The 17,122-nt window shown below is 38.2% G+C and overlaps 1 protein-coding gene across 1 annotated transcript in view; it reads right to left on the bottom strand.

Annotated features, from left to right (window-relative positions):
• GAS7 (growth arrest specific 7) overlaps positions 1 to 17,122 on the bottom strand; it is a 149,041-nt gene that overhangs the window by 23,925 nt on the left and 107,994 nt on the right. The window contains exons 3-4 of the mRNA XM_034408502.3: positions 10,394 to 10,471; positions 6,797 to 6,882 (exon numbers count right to left, since the gene is read on the bottom strand). Coding sequence (XP_034264393.1) covers positions 6,797 to 6,882; positions 10,394 to 10,471 — 164 coding nt within the window. The remainder of the gene's footprint in view (positions 1 to 6,796; positions 6,883 to 10,393; positions 10,472 to 17,122) is intronic.

Below are 17,122 nucleotides of genomic sequence, written 5' to 3' on the forward strand. Positions count from 1 at the left end.
AGCTTATCTAATTTGCATTTTCCAGAATTAAAATCTACACTGTTTCAGTGTCAAGATGCAGCTCTCCAAAAGAGTGCATAGGATAGTCTTTACTTTAATGGAATGATTTGTACAGAAATGCCTGCATTGATACAATAAAATAAAATAAAATAAATCCAACACATTTTTTTTTATACCCAGCTTTCTTGAAACTAAATAAACACAGCTAGCTAGCATTAGGAAAAAATATGGTCTTCTAAAATGCAAACTGTTATAAAAACAAGGGAAAATGAAAACATTAAACCCTGAACAAAAGTAATTGCTTCATCCAGCTATAGCTGTCTGCATGTGAAGCTAAAACCACAATGCAGCTGTCCCTCAGGCTTCCTCTACTTATATTTGCAAAAGACTAAAAGCTTTATAAAGCATTCCTTGCATAAAACTGACAGACACAAAATGAACTAAACAAAAAGCACTGGGTGCAATGCTCTTATCAAGGAGACAACAGCTATATGTTTTAAACTGACATTTGCTCTGTTATTCCATCTCAAACCCCATGCAACAGCTAACAAGAGCATGATGGACATGTCCTGCTGCCTCCTTAATTGCATCCATTATTCTTGAAAGGTTCATTTATTGTCTATATCTCTTACAAAATAAAGAAATAAATGTACACTGTATTACCCAGCACTACACAGAACAACAACAAAAAAAAGTACTTCAAAAACAGAGCCCACCTGTTTTGTTTTGAATTGCATACGATAAAATGATAGACAATAGTAACAAAAATCTAGGAAACAGATTTAATATAAAGAATAACCAATTCTTTAGGGGCCATATTCCCCAGGTTAGAGCATCTTGCCAGTCCATCCTTATCTGCACTATAGTGTAATCTGGAATAGAGCATCATGCTCTTCCCTCCTCCCTGATTTCTGGGACAGAATTTCTTCTTTTTCCTTCAAAGCATCCTTATGTAAGTGAATCAGCTTCTCTTAATTTCATTTTAAAACAAAATACATCTTTTATCAATCTTTAATCCAGGACATGAATGTAAGAGCCAAGAAACACTTTAATCTCTCACACATTTGTATCTTAAAATGTCTCAAGGGATTTTTTAAAAAATAACACTGTTAGCATTAGTTTTTTACATGTAGAGAAAAGGAATCACCAAGCAGCAGGCCAGTATTGGGTCTACAACAAAGTTAGGGCTGATTGCTAATTTTACCGGAAAGAACCAGCTAATGAAGAATTCTAAATCCTCTATTTTCTTTATAAAAATAATCATTAAGAGCCAGTTTGGTGTTGTGTTGAAGGCCCAGAAACAAGAAGGCTGTGACTTCTAGACCTGCCATGGCATGAAAAACTGGCTGGATGATTTGGGACCAGTCATTTCTCTCAGCCCAATTCGCCTTACACAGTTGTTGTTGGGGGAAGAATAGGATACATACATAACCTTGAGTTATGTATTAAAAAAAAAAAAGGCAGAATAAAAGTAACAAAAAATATTCACTTTAAAGCTACCAGCTTTGCCTGAATGGAATGTACTTTCATGCTCAATAAACTGCTAGCAGCTTCAGTAGTAAACCTAAATTATCTGAGCTTTCAAACCAGCAAATTGCTTTGGTTAATATCAAAACTTCTTTGAACCAACTGTTTGTATCACATTAGCTAAGGATATTCCATTTTCCCCATTCTTTCCAGTTGGCTGACTGGGTTGAGTCTTGCATTTCAAAGCCAATATAAGAAAAATCACTTGAGCCTTGCATGAAACTGCTCTGATGACTGTCTGGCCATTTCAAATCACCTACAGTTAATGTGAATATGAAATCTATGCAATGAATAATCTATATAGAATAATGTGCTCAGAAATCATCTAATTCTGTGCCATTCAGATAGAATCCTCAATAAATCCAAAAGAAAGATCCTTAGTTTAAATTCTTACACCAAGACCAGATGAACTCAAAGTGATCGTTATCCTGGGTGCTACAAACAACAACAACAATGAAGACCAAGATAGACACACACAAGAAGTATCTACAAAGCAAGGTTCACTCCCAAAGTGTTCAAAGTGGTGAGATATGCCAGAGGCATAAAGGAAGATACAGAATATAGTAACTATTCAATCTGCCTTTTCATCTAGAGAGAATGAGTCTTCAAGAAAAGTAAAAACTGGATGCAGAATTTGTTTGTTCAGTGGACCTATTCCAACCATGCATTTATTTTAAAAATGCATTTATTTCAGGTGACTGTTAGATTCAAAGTTTTGGAGAATGCACTCAATTTCAGACCTAGTTTTCTCCTCTTGTATGCTAACTTTGTGATTTTCTACATGCATCAAATGAAAGGCCTATTTAATTCAGCATTCTGTTTCCATAGTGGAAATATCAAATACCTACAGGAAATCCACAAGTAAGGTGTGAGAAATCTTCACACTTGCATTGCATTCTCAGTGTAAAGCCAACAGTTTGCACTAAGAGATGTATTGCTTTTAACACTATAGGTGATACACGCTAGCCAACATGACTGATAGAAATTGAAAACTTTATCTTTTTTTATTTGTTCATTTGGAAGATATTCAAGTTGGAAGTCAAATCCTAACATGCAGCAATTAATTTCATATTCTATACGCTAGAATAGAATAGAATAACAGCGTTGGAAGGGACCTTGGAGGTCTTCTAGTCCAACCCCCTGCTTAGGCAGGAAACCGTACACCACTTCAGACAAATGGTTATCCAACATCATCTTAAAAACTTCCAGTATTGGAACATTCATAACTTCTGGAGGCAAGTTGTTCCACTGATTAATTTTTCTATCAGGAAATTTCTCCTTAGTTCTTAGTTCTTCTCCTTAGTTGCTTCTCTCCTTGATTAGTTTCCACCCACTGCTTCTTGTCCTGCCCTCAGGTGCTTTGGAGAATAACTTGACTCCCTCTTCTTTGTGGCAGCCCCTGAGATATTGGAACACTGCTATCATGTCTCCCCTAGTCCTTCTTTTCATTAAACTAGACATACCCAGTTCCTGCAACCATTCTTCATATGTTTTGCTATATGAAGTACATTCTCTTATGTACCCTGAATTTTAACCTTATTGGATGAAACAGCTCTAGAATTATATTATCCTCTCAGTTTTCACATTTAATTGTTTAACACAGCTTCCATTTATCACTTCCTTTTTCCCATGCTATAGTAGCCATAGTTGTTGTAAACGTTGAGCATAAGAAGCAGCCCTTGCCCTTGATAATTTGGACTGTCCACTGTGTTTACAAGAGCACTGACCTCAATAAAGTTACCCAGTAGAAAGGAGGGGGAGGGAATTTGTTTTGACGCCTCAGGAAGCTAATGTAAAAAGAAAGGTGTGTAAAAGACCTGCTGTGGACTGAGTCAGATGTAGCCTTGTGAAAGGCTAAACATCAGCAGAATCCCCCACAATACCTAGTCCAAGAGTTATGGAAAGAAAGAGAAGGGCCTAATTTTTGTTCTAAAAACAGAATCTTCATTGTTTGGGGTCCATCCTGTTATGTTGCAAAGGCAAAATTAATCTATTCTACAGTGACACTGCAAACATTAAAAAAATACTGGATAATGTTAAGAATGAAGATACTGCCAAGTATTGGAAATCTCAGTTGTGAGTGGGGCCTCTGCTTTTGGCAGCACTGGGGGTAGGGTGGGGGGAGACAGAAAAGATTGAGAGGAAGAGAGACTGAGGGCCCACACAGTGTAGAAGGCCAGCAGAGCTGTTTTGACCAAGTTCTTCATGTTCTAAAAGATATGACTTGCTGACTCAATCAAAGCTTACAGTAGCAAATTTTTCTGAACCACCATCCTCTAACAAATTAATTGTGTTGGCAGCACATATTTTCTGATTTGCTATTCTACAATACGGTATATCCAAGGGGATTCACAAAATGTTGATGATGACAATGAACCTTTCAATAACTTACAGGAGCTTCCTAAAAACTACTGCTTCCTAGGTATACCTTGCAGAAGGTATACCTTGCAGTTATCCAAGAATTTAACAATGGCAATAAGGCAGCTAGTTTTTTTTTTAACAGGAGAAGTTCAGGATATTGCTATTCAATGATGTAGCTAGTCTGAGCAAATAATATTAATTTGCCTACTTTCCTGAATAATGCCGGAATGTAAGTATTAAACAGTATTCATATCTGTAGAGGAAAGCCAGGGCAAAATAAAACTAAATTCTATGAGCTGGAACATATTATGTTGGAGGTAGTAGCTTAGACTGATGTTTTGTTTGTAGTGTTTGGTCTAAGATTGTTGTATCATTCACACAATGTAAACATTTGGTAGATGTAGAACTATATAAATTTTCCCTGACATTTGTCTGAAATTCTGTTAATAAATGGAAAAAGGAAGAAATGGTAAGATGCATATCCTAGTCAATGTAGCTTTTTTATTGAAAGAACATGTTCTTTCCATTAACATTTGGGAAGGAGCTGTATCTTATCAGTGGCCAAATAATAACATAACAAAAGGATCTGATAGGCTTTAGGAAGAGGTCCATAATTACATTTCTGATATGCTATTGTAATCTGTGATGTAACATTTCCATTATAACAATGTGGGTATTGTAAATGAGAAACTGAAATTGACACGTAAACTGCCAAAATTACTTTGCAATGTCATGGTTGGGAATGACCAAATGTATTTTAATCCACACAGGTGCAGAATTGGGATTTAAATTTTGGATTCAGTGCTGCATTCTAGAATACTGGGTCTTTATAACTCAGCTATATTTAGTCATCATGTCTCACCTTTTAAGACATGCAGAACATTCAAAGCAATTTCCTCATCACTCTGGAAATATTGAAGAGAGTGACAGAAGATTTCTAGGACTTGTACTTTTTATTTTTATTAATCACTTGGATGGTGAGATGGAATGCAACTGATTAAATCTGCACATGATACAATATTAGGGGAAGGGGAGATAGCTAGTATCATAGAAGACCAAAAAAAATCTTATTGTAGCAGACAAATGTGCTGATTTTTTTTTTAAATGAAATTTAACAGAGACTTATGCTTAGGAAGTATAAATTAAACATATAGATATAGTTTGGTTTATGTATGGCTTTGTAATAATACTTAAAGTATTTTGGAATAGTTGTTGATTACAAGCTGAATATGAATCAATAGTCTGATATGGTTGCAATAAAAATTACTACAATTTTAGGTTTCATGGGTACTACAATTTTTACTTTATTCTGAATCGGTTAGCTCATAGCTCAGGCATTATGTTTAAAGTACTACACTTTAGGAATTCAGATTACTGTAAGTAGTGCAGGGTCAGAAAAGGGCAGCCAGTGATATCTGGGGACTAGAAACAATAACTTCCATTGAAAAATTGGTATATTTAACCTTGAGTAGATTTGGAACAAAGAGAAATATAAGAGCATTCTCCAAATTCCTGAAGGATGTCACACAACAGAAGGTCTACTGTCTCAGAGGTAAGGACACAGTGTAATGGACTTAAATTTGAATTAAAATGTAAAATGATTATTAGAAAAAAATGGCTAATCATTAAGAGGAAATTTTATGACAGTGGAAACTATTATTATCCAGAAAATGGTGTCCTTTCCTTTGCTGGATGGGTTCTAGGCAACTATCTGTCTGAGAAGCTTTAATTTGTATCCTCCAATTAGCTGGGTGGGGGCTAAATTCAGTGGCCTAAATGTTCCTTCCCATTCTGTGATTTTATAAAATCAATCGGTGTTGTTAATAAATATCACTTACAAACATGGCTGGAAACTACAGGGAGTGCTGGGCTGCAATTTAGTGATGCAAAGATCACTTCAGGATGATCCTGGTGTTTAGAATGTAGGAAAGTAGAAATTTCTCAAAAGCCTCCTAGCACAGCGACATGCTGGACTGGTGTCAAGGACTGTCATTATCACCACACTGTTATACTGAGCACAACAATTATACATAGAATTCTGAAGCATGTTTGACCTAAAGATCTAAACCACATATTTCTGCAAGAAAACTTCAAGCCATCTTTCAACATGTTCCAAAATAGCAATAAAAGAGGCTCATGGAGGAATTCCAATACCCCCACTTCCCGAGTTCACACATATCATAAAAAATGTGAGAAACATAGATTTGATTGAAGATAACAAAAACAAAAAAACAAAAACAAAAAAAACCCCACCCCATCTATGAGGTAAGGACCAAAGAGCAAAGAGTAAGCAGACAGCTAGTGTAATTGCAATTAAAACTTGGACAGAAAGAAAGTACATTGCACGGTTTGCCTGAAGAACTTCATGCTACCGAATGATTACAGATGGCCAAAGCTGAATAAAATCAATAGGAGCTTTGACATATAAAAACAGCAGAGAAAGAGAGATGGAGAGAGATAGAAAGAGAAGGGGGGAGCAGTGGTGGGTTTCTACTGGTTCACCCCAGTTCGGGCGAACCGGTAGTGGCGGTAGCAGGAGGCTCTGCCCACCCATCCGGATATCATCACGGACGCTCTGTGCATGCACAGAAGGATCTGCGCATGTGCAAAAGCGCTGCACATGCTCTCCCAATTCCAAACCGGTAGCAAAGGTAAGTAGAATCCACTACTGGGGGGGAGGGAGGGAGGAGGGGGGAGGGAAGAAGGAACTTGCTTCAGAACTATAATGACTTTGAAATTCACAGTACAAGCATGGACTTTGCTGTGGAGTAATGGTGATTCACATTTAAAAAAAAAAAAAAAACCCAATTTCCAAGCTTCCTTGTACTGGAAGTTACCACTAAACCTGTTTCTAAATAAAGCTAAATTTATTAAGGGAGGAATTCTGAAGCACATTATGTGAGTTTACCTGAGGGTCACTGCTGATTTTGCGGAGACTCATGTGGCTTGGCTCTAGCTGGGATGCCAACGTGCCTGGTATGTGATATCCGTTCACTGTAAGAAAAAGACATGCAGTTCAGACCGAGGAGGCAGGAAAGGAGGGGGTGGCTTTTAAGTCACTGTTAAAATCAAGCATTTTACTTGACCTTCCTAAATGGTGATTAACATATTATTTAACACTCTCCAGAACCAATTCAGTAAATGAAATACAGTATTCCACAGATACTATTCACCTTTTTGTTAAATGAAGGAATATTTATTTTATTTTGTTTATTTAACCTACTGTGTGCATGCTGGGGGTGGGGAGGAAGGCTTCCAAATGTTTTTTAAACAGATTACAATTACCATTAAAATAGAAAATAAATAATCCAACAATTAAAAACCAAGTTAAAAAAATGTTTTTTCTAGATTTTCTAAATGCTAAAAGAATGGGGGCTAACCCCTAACCCAAAGGAGAAGATTGCATAGCTGAGTAGAAATGAAAGTGCTAGGGAAAAGGATCTCTTCAAAAGATTTTTCCTGTATAACCTGGGAATTTGGGTTTTTTCAAACTCTATTCATGGAAGACATCTATAAGGATCTGAATGGCTTCTGCAGAACTTGGGGAAAAAACCTTTCTGCATGGAACTACAGAACAAAAACTCTTGGCAAGGGAATAAGGCTTATTCTCTTGAACAGAGAGGGGTTTTTTCCCCTTAGTCTTTTGAGGAAAGGAGTTCCCCCCTCCTTGTCAGTCACTTAGAAAAATTGCTATGAATGCCGCTGAAGAACAGCATCGAGATGAGAGCAGATGGCTTAAAACTTTCTGCAAGGGACTATGGAAAAAAAAAATTGAACGTATTCAGCCATCCTATCTTACCATGATGCTGCTCTTTGGGATGCCAGTTTTTTAAGGTACAGCGGAAAAGGTGGGACTTGTCACCTGACATTGAAAAGCCTCATCTTTATTGATCAGGGAATTTTTTTAGAAAAAAAAGTCAAATAGAATAGTAGCCGTCCAGGGCTGCATGAGGCTTATGGGAGGCGAATTGGACATGCCTGTTTAAGTGTTGAAAATAGTCCCTCAGCATCATCAACAGGACATTGCTGAAATATTTTCAGATTTTGAAACAAAAAGCAACATTAGTTGTTAACTAATGTTAACAATTGTGACAATGGTCACAATTCATGGTGTTGGTTATTACCTTTAAAGCCCTACATGGCTCAGGGCCAGGGTATCTTCAAGACCGCCTTCTACCGCATAACTCCCAGTGACTGGTAAGATCCCACAGAGCTGGTCTCCTCCAGGTCCTGTCAGCTAAACAATGCAGGCTGGCGGGCCCATGGGGGAGGACCTTCTCTGTGGCTGCCCCAGCTCTCTGGAACCAGTTACCTCCTGAGGTCCAGACCATCCCCACCCTATTGGCCTTCCGAAAAGCGGTGAAGACCTGGTTTTTCTGGCAAGCCTGGGACCGTTGATCTCGCTCTTGAAATCCGGCGAGATCCGGCCATGAATGGTGTGAATGGGTTTTAATGTTTTTAATGTTTTTAATTTTTAAATGTTTTTTATAATGATTTTAAATGCATTGTGAGCTGCCTTTAGTCTTCGGAGAGGGGCGGCATACAAATTGAATTAATAAATAATAAATAAATAAATTAAAACACACTTAATGGAATGTGATTGTTGTAGATAAATATTGCCTTTAAAATCATATGGCAAAATTAGGTAATAAAGTGACACACGTTTCTCTCTCTCTCTCTCTCTCTCTCTCTCTCTCTCTCTCTCTCTCTCTCTCTCTGTGTGTGTGTGTGTGTGTGTGTGTGTGTGTACACAAACACACATACATACATATATAAAATATGCACACATATAAACACACACACACATACATATACATATACTACATACATACATCCATACACACACATATACTATATAATATGTGTATATAATTATGAAGTGATCTCAATTACTTACAGAGCAGAACTAAATGTTAGAAAATAAAAATGAGTCTAGAAGTATCAGTAGAAAGAGATTCATTATGAATTCCAGTTCATTATGATTTTGCACTTTCCTTCACTGTTTATTATTTCGTATCGCCTATAATTTAAAAAGTGGAGCGAATGGGGCAGGGAGAGTGAGTTGAGTTCCAAACACAAAATTCAAGGATCTCAAAGAAACCAACACAAGAACTCTAAGCACCTTGCTTTCAGAGGAAAAAAAATGAAAGCAATGATGAGGATTTTCCAACAACGGCAAGGATTAAAATTGTCAAAGCAATGATTTTTTTTAACAGTAGTAATGTACTGCTGTGAAAGCTGGATACTGAAAAAAAAGAAGACAATGAATTATGGATCTGGAGATAGTTACTAAGACTGTGAATCAATTCCGGAAGGAATAAAGATTGACTGCTCCTTTGGGGAAATTGAACAGCAAGCACATACTTTGGTTCAGAAGAGTGGATAATAGAGTAGAAAAAAAAACACTCAGCAAGGAATGGAAGGATGGAAAGGTAACCTATAAGGTGGGTAATCAGAATCAGGGATATCATAGGAAGATCCTTGCAAGATTGCAGATTCAGAATAGGTCAAAGTGGTAGGCATATGTAGTGGCAATGCAGAAGTCCATTATTATTTTGAGGGGTTTGGTGACATATTTTGATTTCTCCTTCATATTAAGAAAAGTCTAGACGTTTAGACTTTATTCTGAATTAACCTGCCTGTTTTTTAAAACTCTTATTTACTGAATAAAAGAGAAAAGATAGGAAGGAAGGAGAGTGTCTTTACATAGCTGCAAACCTGTGAAAGTCATATGCCATTCAGTCAAAGCCAGGTCTTACAGTCTCAAGACCATTAAAGGGTCAGAAAGTCATGGTGAATTGTTGTTGTTTGTAGGGACCCTCTGCACAAAACCTAGCACTGGGTACTGTGGAAATTGGAGTTCTCTGCTCTCATGTTTAAGGAGGTCCTGACAGCTTATTAAAGATTTTGATCTCATCTTGTTTGATATATATGCTTTTTACACAGTGGTGGGCTGCTACAGGTTCAGACCGGTTCAGGCGAACTGGTAGTTCTGACCAGGGTTGGGCCTGCCCACCCACCCTGGTGCTATTACGTCCTATATAATTGCCAGTTTCTCGATGCCATGCACATGTACGCGCTCACATTTTTGGTTCCGGGCGAACCGGTTGTTACAACCGGCGGCAGCCCACCCCTGTTTTTATGTTATGCTTTTAAATTTTTATGAGTTCATAACAAGGCTTAAAAATCTCTTTATTCACAGGTGTGCTTATTGTCTCTGGATCCAAATTAACCAACTGACGGGGTACTTGATCACTGCCTTGACTCTTGGCAAAACAGCATACTGCATTCAGCGACTGAAGTTTGAACCTGATTTGATGGTACCTAAATATTATTCATAAGCCATATCTCTGCCAAGGAAATTCTGTGCATTCTCCTAGTACTACTTTCTCTCTAAATATATCACGGGGATTTTCTTATTTAATGCAGATAGTAGGAGCTTTTATGATCCCCTCCCCTTTTGGAGAAAGTAACTGCATGCGCCTGTGGATGATTTGTCCCCTACCTGTAGGCAAGGAGTTCTTCTGGCTCACAGAATTCTTTGGAGTTCCCGGAACACTGCTTGGTCGCTCCCAAGTAGTCTCTGTTAAAAATAGTAACAATATCAGTATTAATAGTCACAATCACTAATAGGTGCACATAAGACCTTTGTTTTCTATTCCACTTCTATACAACCACACATAATGGATCTTATAAATGCCAATCATCACCAGACAAAAGTGTTAATTCATGAAGAAATGTGCTCTTTCATATAGTGTTCAATGCCAGTTCTTTCAGAGAAAATGGTATTCATTAAGATCCCTTTAGGCAGTCTTCCCACTTAAAGGAGGAAGTTGCTCTACAGGCTCAACAACCTACTGTGATTCTAGTCAGTTATGTGTCAAATTGAAACACCCTACACGTCTAGACTGTGGGAGTCAGAAAAGCTGGAAGAATACACCTCAATGCCTACAAACCCACAGACTGGGATTGTTTTTATCTGTTGTTGTATTAGCCAACCGCTACAGTTTTCTACAATATGTCAACACTCATTAGAACTGAGCTATCAAACTGTCCTGAAATATGCAAAGGAAAGAGCATAGGTAGAGTGCATTTCCTATGCAACTGAAGAATCACAATTATGATGTCATCAGACTTTCCTTTAGAAAATAAAATAAGGGTTGTCTGTGCCCAGCTGTTTAGCAGCAACCATGTCCCCTTTCACTCATGTACGTTTTTTTTCCTACTTCAAATCAAGCATTTTTTGCTGAGCGCAAAAATGTCTCTTTATTTAGCTACTGGAACATGGAAACATCATCATGAATTGCATTTCATAACATCTGGGCTGAACGGGGATGGAAACAAGTGTTAAGGAATCACTGCAGCTGTTTCCAAATGATAATTGCAGACAACATCTCTGACTGTAGATGGTGCCATCACTTTGAATTAGCCACAGACTGCAGCTCCACCTTCCAGGTTATTTCTGCAGATCAGGAGTTGCTGCAAGTACAGATGATTTAAAGCATCTACTACAGTGTTTGTATTTAGAAGCTGTGTGCTTGCTTTCTAAGAGTCAAACAGTTAGTATTCAAAGAAGGGAGCAAATCTACATCTAAAATCTACATGTGAAAATGCTGCAAAAAATAGGGAGGAAAAGCTTTGAAGAAAGGTCACTGATAAGCCCACACACATAATAATTGATTATAGATTATGAAAAAATAGTTATGTACCAGCAAGATTTGGTGAATGATGGGCAATGAAATTATCCAAAACTATAAATCAAATATCTGTGTAGTTTAATACTACACCAGGCCAGCAAAATACTATGCTGACTTGTCCTTCTCCTATTATTTTTTTATTTATTTTTTTTATTATTTTTTTATTTATTTTTATATGCCACCCTTCTCCGGAGACTCAGGATGGCTTACAATGTGTTAAGCAATAGCCTTCATACTTTTGTATATTTTATACAAAGTCACCTTATTGCCCCCACAAACCCGGTCCTCATTTTACCCACCTTAGAAAGGATGGAAGGCTGAGTCGACCTTGAGCCTTGTGAGAATTGAACTCGCAGTAATTGCAGGCAGTTGGATGTTAAATGCTGCCTTAGTAGGAAGCATTAGCCTCCTACACCACTCAGGCTCTTTTCTTTTCTTTTCTTTTCTTTTCTTTTCTTTTCTTTTCTTTTCTTTTCTTTTCTTTTTTAGATTTCCAGTTATTGTTTTCTCAATCTTCCTTTTTCTTTGGACACTGATGGATTTGTGCTAATTGCTGATCTGTGTAACCTGCATAACCAGCTTAGTTCCTGCTTTGCAATCTATCTTGTGGCATCATAATATCAGGTTTTGTGTGTCTCACTGGTTTCACCTAATAGTAAACTATAAACATTCAGATTGTCTTTCTGCCAGATCACACTGTGTTCACATGGAAAATGGACAAGTATCACTCACTGATTGCACGATTTGTTCTGCTTCTATTGCAACAATAACACAGTTTTCTGTACACTGTTTTGCAACTGAATTCCCTCCGAATATCCTGTCACGTATCATAAACACTATCTCCTGGTCCGCAGTACATAAACGTGAATAAGAGGGCATTAAAAACACAAGAAAGACAACTGTATTAGCTATTGAATACCGTTTTCTAAACCTGCTGCTACCTTTTAAAAAGTATAAAAGATAAAATCCTTTTTATGCAGATTTTAATACACATTCTACTTTTTCAGAACAATATATTTTAACTGGAAAATCTAAGATTTCATGAAGCAATTCCACAACTCTGCCTGCTAAGACCTTTTTACTACTGTAGTGATGACAAAGCATCAATATGAATCATGACACCTGTAAATATACTGCACAGTGGCACTGCCACTTACATATTGTCCTTTATCTTAAGTGATAAACAAAACATGTGATAACACTTACAGCATAACTAAATCAAAGTTACCATAAACGCAGCACCGAAGAAAAGCTCTATAATGGAAATTCCTTACGTGATTATTCACATGTTCTCATGCTTGGGGTTTCTTTTCTTTCCAAATTATGTTTGTGGTTGATGGATCATAATCATCCATCATGAATCATTACATTTCAGTACACTACAATTAGAAAGCAGACCTCTGGTTCGCATGAAAAAAATCCAGTTTTCACTTGTTTCTGGTGATTCAGATTATGAATCCATTCGCCCAGTTAATGTATGAAGATAGACCATGATTCCTATAGCCATCGTGTAAATGGATGCAAAAGCTAAATTGTGGATGAGTTAATGGATAAACTTGTTGCCTTTCCAACATATTGGCTGAGAATTCTATGAAGTGTAATACAGTATACTTGTATTACTGAGGTTGCCAAGTAGTGGAAGATTGTATTATATTATAAACTTCCCTGGCTCTCCCCAAATGTATGTCTATGCATAGCCCTAGTTTTCAGTACTAGTCATTCAGCAACCAAACAGCCATCATTTTAGTCAGCCTCCTGGAGCTCTGTTAACTGAACACTCTAAAAAAAAAAAAAAAAAGCATTGCCGCCAGTGATGCAAAAATATTCTTGGCTTAAGCATTCAAGTGCAAATTATTAGCCTCTGCAGGTTAAAACATAAAATAAAGCAGCACTGAAGGCAAACAATTAGCAAGTGTAATATTATTAATGCTAAAATTTGCTTGGCATTCCATTTCCTATTTAACTGTCTGAGTTAGCAGCTTTTATTTTAGACTTGTTTGGAATGTCTGCAGAGTGTTGAGATGGTAATAGTGAGTCACAATAGGTTATTTCAGTGCAGAATGCAGAGTGCAGAATACAAGTATTTGATTAAAGTGTGGAAGCATTAGCATGATTTGCGATTTGAAGATAGAAAGAAAACACTGAATAAGTAGTATTCAAGGAGCCTGAAAAATCAATAAATTCTGTCTCTGAAATCTTAACTTATCCTGAGCTATCTGCTGAAATCTTCACATTCTTCTGTTTTCTGCTATTGCTATTTCTGCTATTTTCCACTATTGTCCCTTAATTGGATAATATTAAAATATATCTAGCTATTTTAGGATTAAATTTGAATTTTCATCCTTTCTTGGTAAACTATTAATTTTATATGTATTTATACATTTACATGTGAAGTGCTGATTGCACATGATGTATTTGATGTTAATAAAATGGAATTTAGATATGATAGAATAGATAGATAGTAGATAGCTAGCTAGCTAGCTAGAATTGGTCTACCCAAGACCCATTCCAGCAGCTCCTTTCGTGATAAGAAAGTAGATCATAAATTTATGCCTTAAAAATGGTAATAATTGTTCTCCATGGAAAATTGTAAGGCTATAGCTTTTCAATTACTCCCAGGAAATATGTCCTTTTTTGATAAAGAAATATTCAGCCTTCCTGGATTCATAAGGAAAACCATGAGAGTTGCAAAGGAGTTAAATGCCACAGCGGTAGTGTGAGTAACAAACACTTCTACTATTGTTTTAACACTGAGGGAAGCTATTGGAAAAACTTTCTTGAGAAGTTAATTCTCTGAGAAAATACCCATCTCCACAGGAGAAAATGCTTTGAAAACTGAATAGAGTAAACTACTTATAAAAGTTAACTCAAATCTGGGGTCATTCTGCACAAGAATAGTGAAAGAGAATAGGAGAGCTCTTAGGAGGATCTGCCTTAAAAATGGAATTATATAGGAAATAATCTAGCACCTGAAGGATGCTTTTTGTAGAGTACTTTTTGACCCACAGGAATGGGAAAAGATAACTAGTTTAGATTTAGATTTACTAGCCAACAAGGAGCAATCCTTTCATATTTTGAAATTGGTCATATTTTGAAATTGGTCGCAAAATGAGAGTGACATTTACCTACTGTGATAGTTTTTGCTAGAACAACTAACTGGAAGAGCATCAAATGCTGATAGGATGATAGGATAATCATTAGAGACTCAGGACTGATCTGCATTTTCTGCATGAAGAGAGGTCACCCTACAGTTTAGGAAGGGCAGGAAAGGATGATGTCATCCTCAGCTTGTTGCTGGGAAGATGACTTACCTAACGGTTCTTATTCTACACCAAAGGTAATATTTTCTTCCTTCTGTCAGACATTAGGAAGCCAATCCACCTGTTGCACTTCATTCCATCTTACACCAATGCCCCGGTCTCTACTGTAGCGACTTTGCCCTTCTCTGGATTCCCACTCTCTACCTTGATGAACATTTCATATGAGCTGCCTGCCTTGAAAGGGTGAACTTCCTTTTTTAAGTTAAGTTGTGGAATGGTGACATGCTGGCTTTTTCTTAATTGGCTGAAAGTGAGAACTGTTAACAAAATAAAATAGCAATAGCAATAGCGCTTAGATTTATATTCCTAGTGTTTTACAGCCATCTCTAAGTGGTTTTACAGAGTCAGCATATTGACCCCAACAATTGGGTCCTCAGTTTACTGACCTCGGAAGGATGGAAGGCTGAGTCAACCTTGAGACTCAGTGAGACTCGAACTGCCAAACTACGGGCAGCTGGCAGTCAGAGAAGTAGCCTACAGTACTGCATTCTAACCACTGTGCGACCATAAAATTGGAAGGGACTTTGTAGGCCTTGTGTTTTTCTAACATGATTGTGCTTGCTTTTCTAACATGAATGGGAGCAGAAAGGGAAGCAAGGCAATTCACCATTTAGAGGCTAAGTTCAAGGTGGTTGGACAGAACACCAGGCCAGCAAAAGCATGGCCCAAAAGGAAGAAGGGGTTGAAATCTGGAAAGGGATTTCAGAAGCTGGCTTTATTTCAGCCAGCTTAATTACAGAAGGCAAGCTGCTAAAGGCTGAAGTGGGAAAACCCACAGAGAAAGAAGTAAGAATTTATCTTCATTTTTATGATTATTGAAAAAAGTTAGGGATGAAGTAAAACATTTAAGTCATAGCAATCAATGTCTTTGTCCATGTTAGAAAAGATGTGATAATTCAAGCTATAAGTGTTGTCCCCACCCCGGGATGTAAATGGTGTGTAAAAGAGTGAGCAGATAGAATGATCTTTCCTAAAGAAGTTTTGAGACCTTATTTGGATACAGTTAGTCCTATTACAAAAATAACAAAAATCTAACCTCACTTAAGGAATTGCTCAAATGATACCCCAGTAACAATGCAGTATGCATCCATGGTGGTGATGGTAGTTTTTCAATATTTTTGCAAATTATGTCATGTGAATTTCATTACTACATAAATAAATTTATTTATTTATTTATTTATTTATTTTTGAATTTGTATACCGCCCTTCTCCCTGAGGACTCAGGGCGGTGAACAGCCAAGTAAAAACATCAAATACAAATATTAAAATACAGTTAAAATATACATATATAAATTTGGCCCCATTAATTAAAAACAATAAACAAAACACTTAAAAACACTTAAAAAAAATTAGGCCAGCCCAGCTTGCTGGAAAAGGAAGGTTTTAAGGGCACGGCGGAAGGCGCCGAGGTCTTGGATTCACCTTATCTCTGGAGGCAATTGATTCCAGAGGGTAGGTGCCCCCACAGAGAAGGCCCTCCCCCTGGGGGTCACCAGCCTGCACTGTTTGGCTGATGGCACCCCGAGGAGGCCCTCTCTGTGGGAGCGCACAGGTCGATGGGAGATCGTCGGTGGCAGCAGGCGGTCTCGAAGATAGCTAGGCCCTATGCCATGGAGCGCTTTAAAGGTGATAACCAACATCTTGAAGCGCACCCGGAAGACCACTGGGAGCCAGTGCAGCTCGCGCAGGAGCGGTGTTACATGGGAGCGCCAGGCTGCTCCCGTCACTACCCGCGCTGCTGCATTCTGGACCAGTTGGAGCCTCCGGGTGCTCCTCAAGGGGAGCCCCATGTAGAGAGCGTTGCAGTAGTCAAGGCGAGAGGTGACGAGGGCATGAGTGACTGTGCACAGGGAATCCCGATCAAGAAAGGGCCGCAACTGGCGGATCAGGCGAACCTGACAAAAGGTCCCCCTGGTTACAGCCGTCAGATGTTCCTCCAAGGACAGCTGCCTATCCAGGAGGACTCCCAGATTGCGAGCCCTCTCTGTGGGGGCCAACGACTCGCCCCCAATAGTCAGTGATGGAGTCAACTGACTATATCGGGATGCCGGGAGCCACAGCCACTCAGTCTTGGAAGGGTTGAGCCTGAGCCTGTTCCTCCCCATCCAGATCCGCACAGCCTCCAGGCACTGGGACATCACTTCAAGGGCATCGTTGGGGTGGCCTGGGGTGGAGATGTACAGCTGGGTGTCATCAGTGTACTGGTGGTATCTCACC

This window comes from Pantherophis guttatus, chromosome 2 (genome assembly GCF_059756535.1).
Source record: "Pantherophis guttatus breed Tessera chromosome 2, ASM5975653v1, whole genome shotgun sequence".
Lineage (NCBI taxonomy): Eukaryota > Metazoa > Chordata > Lepidosauria > Squamata > Colubridae > Pantherophis > Pantherophis guttatus.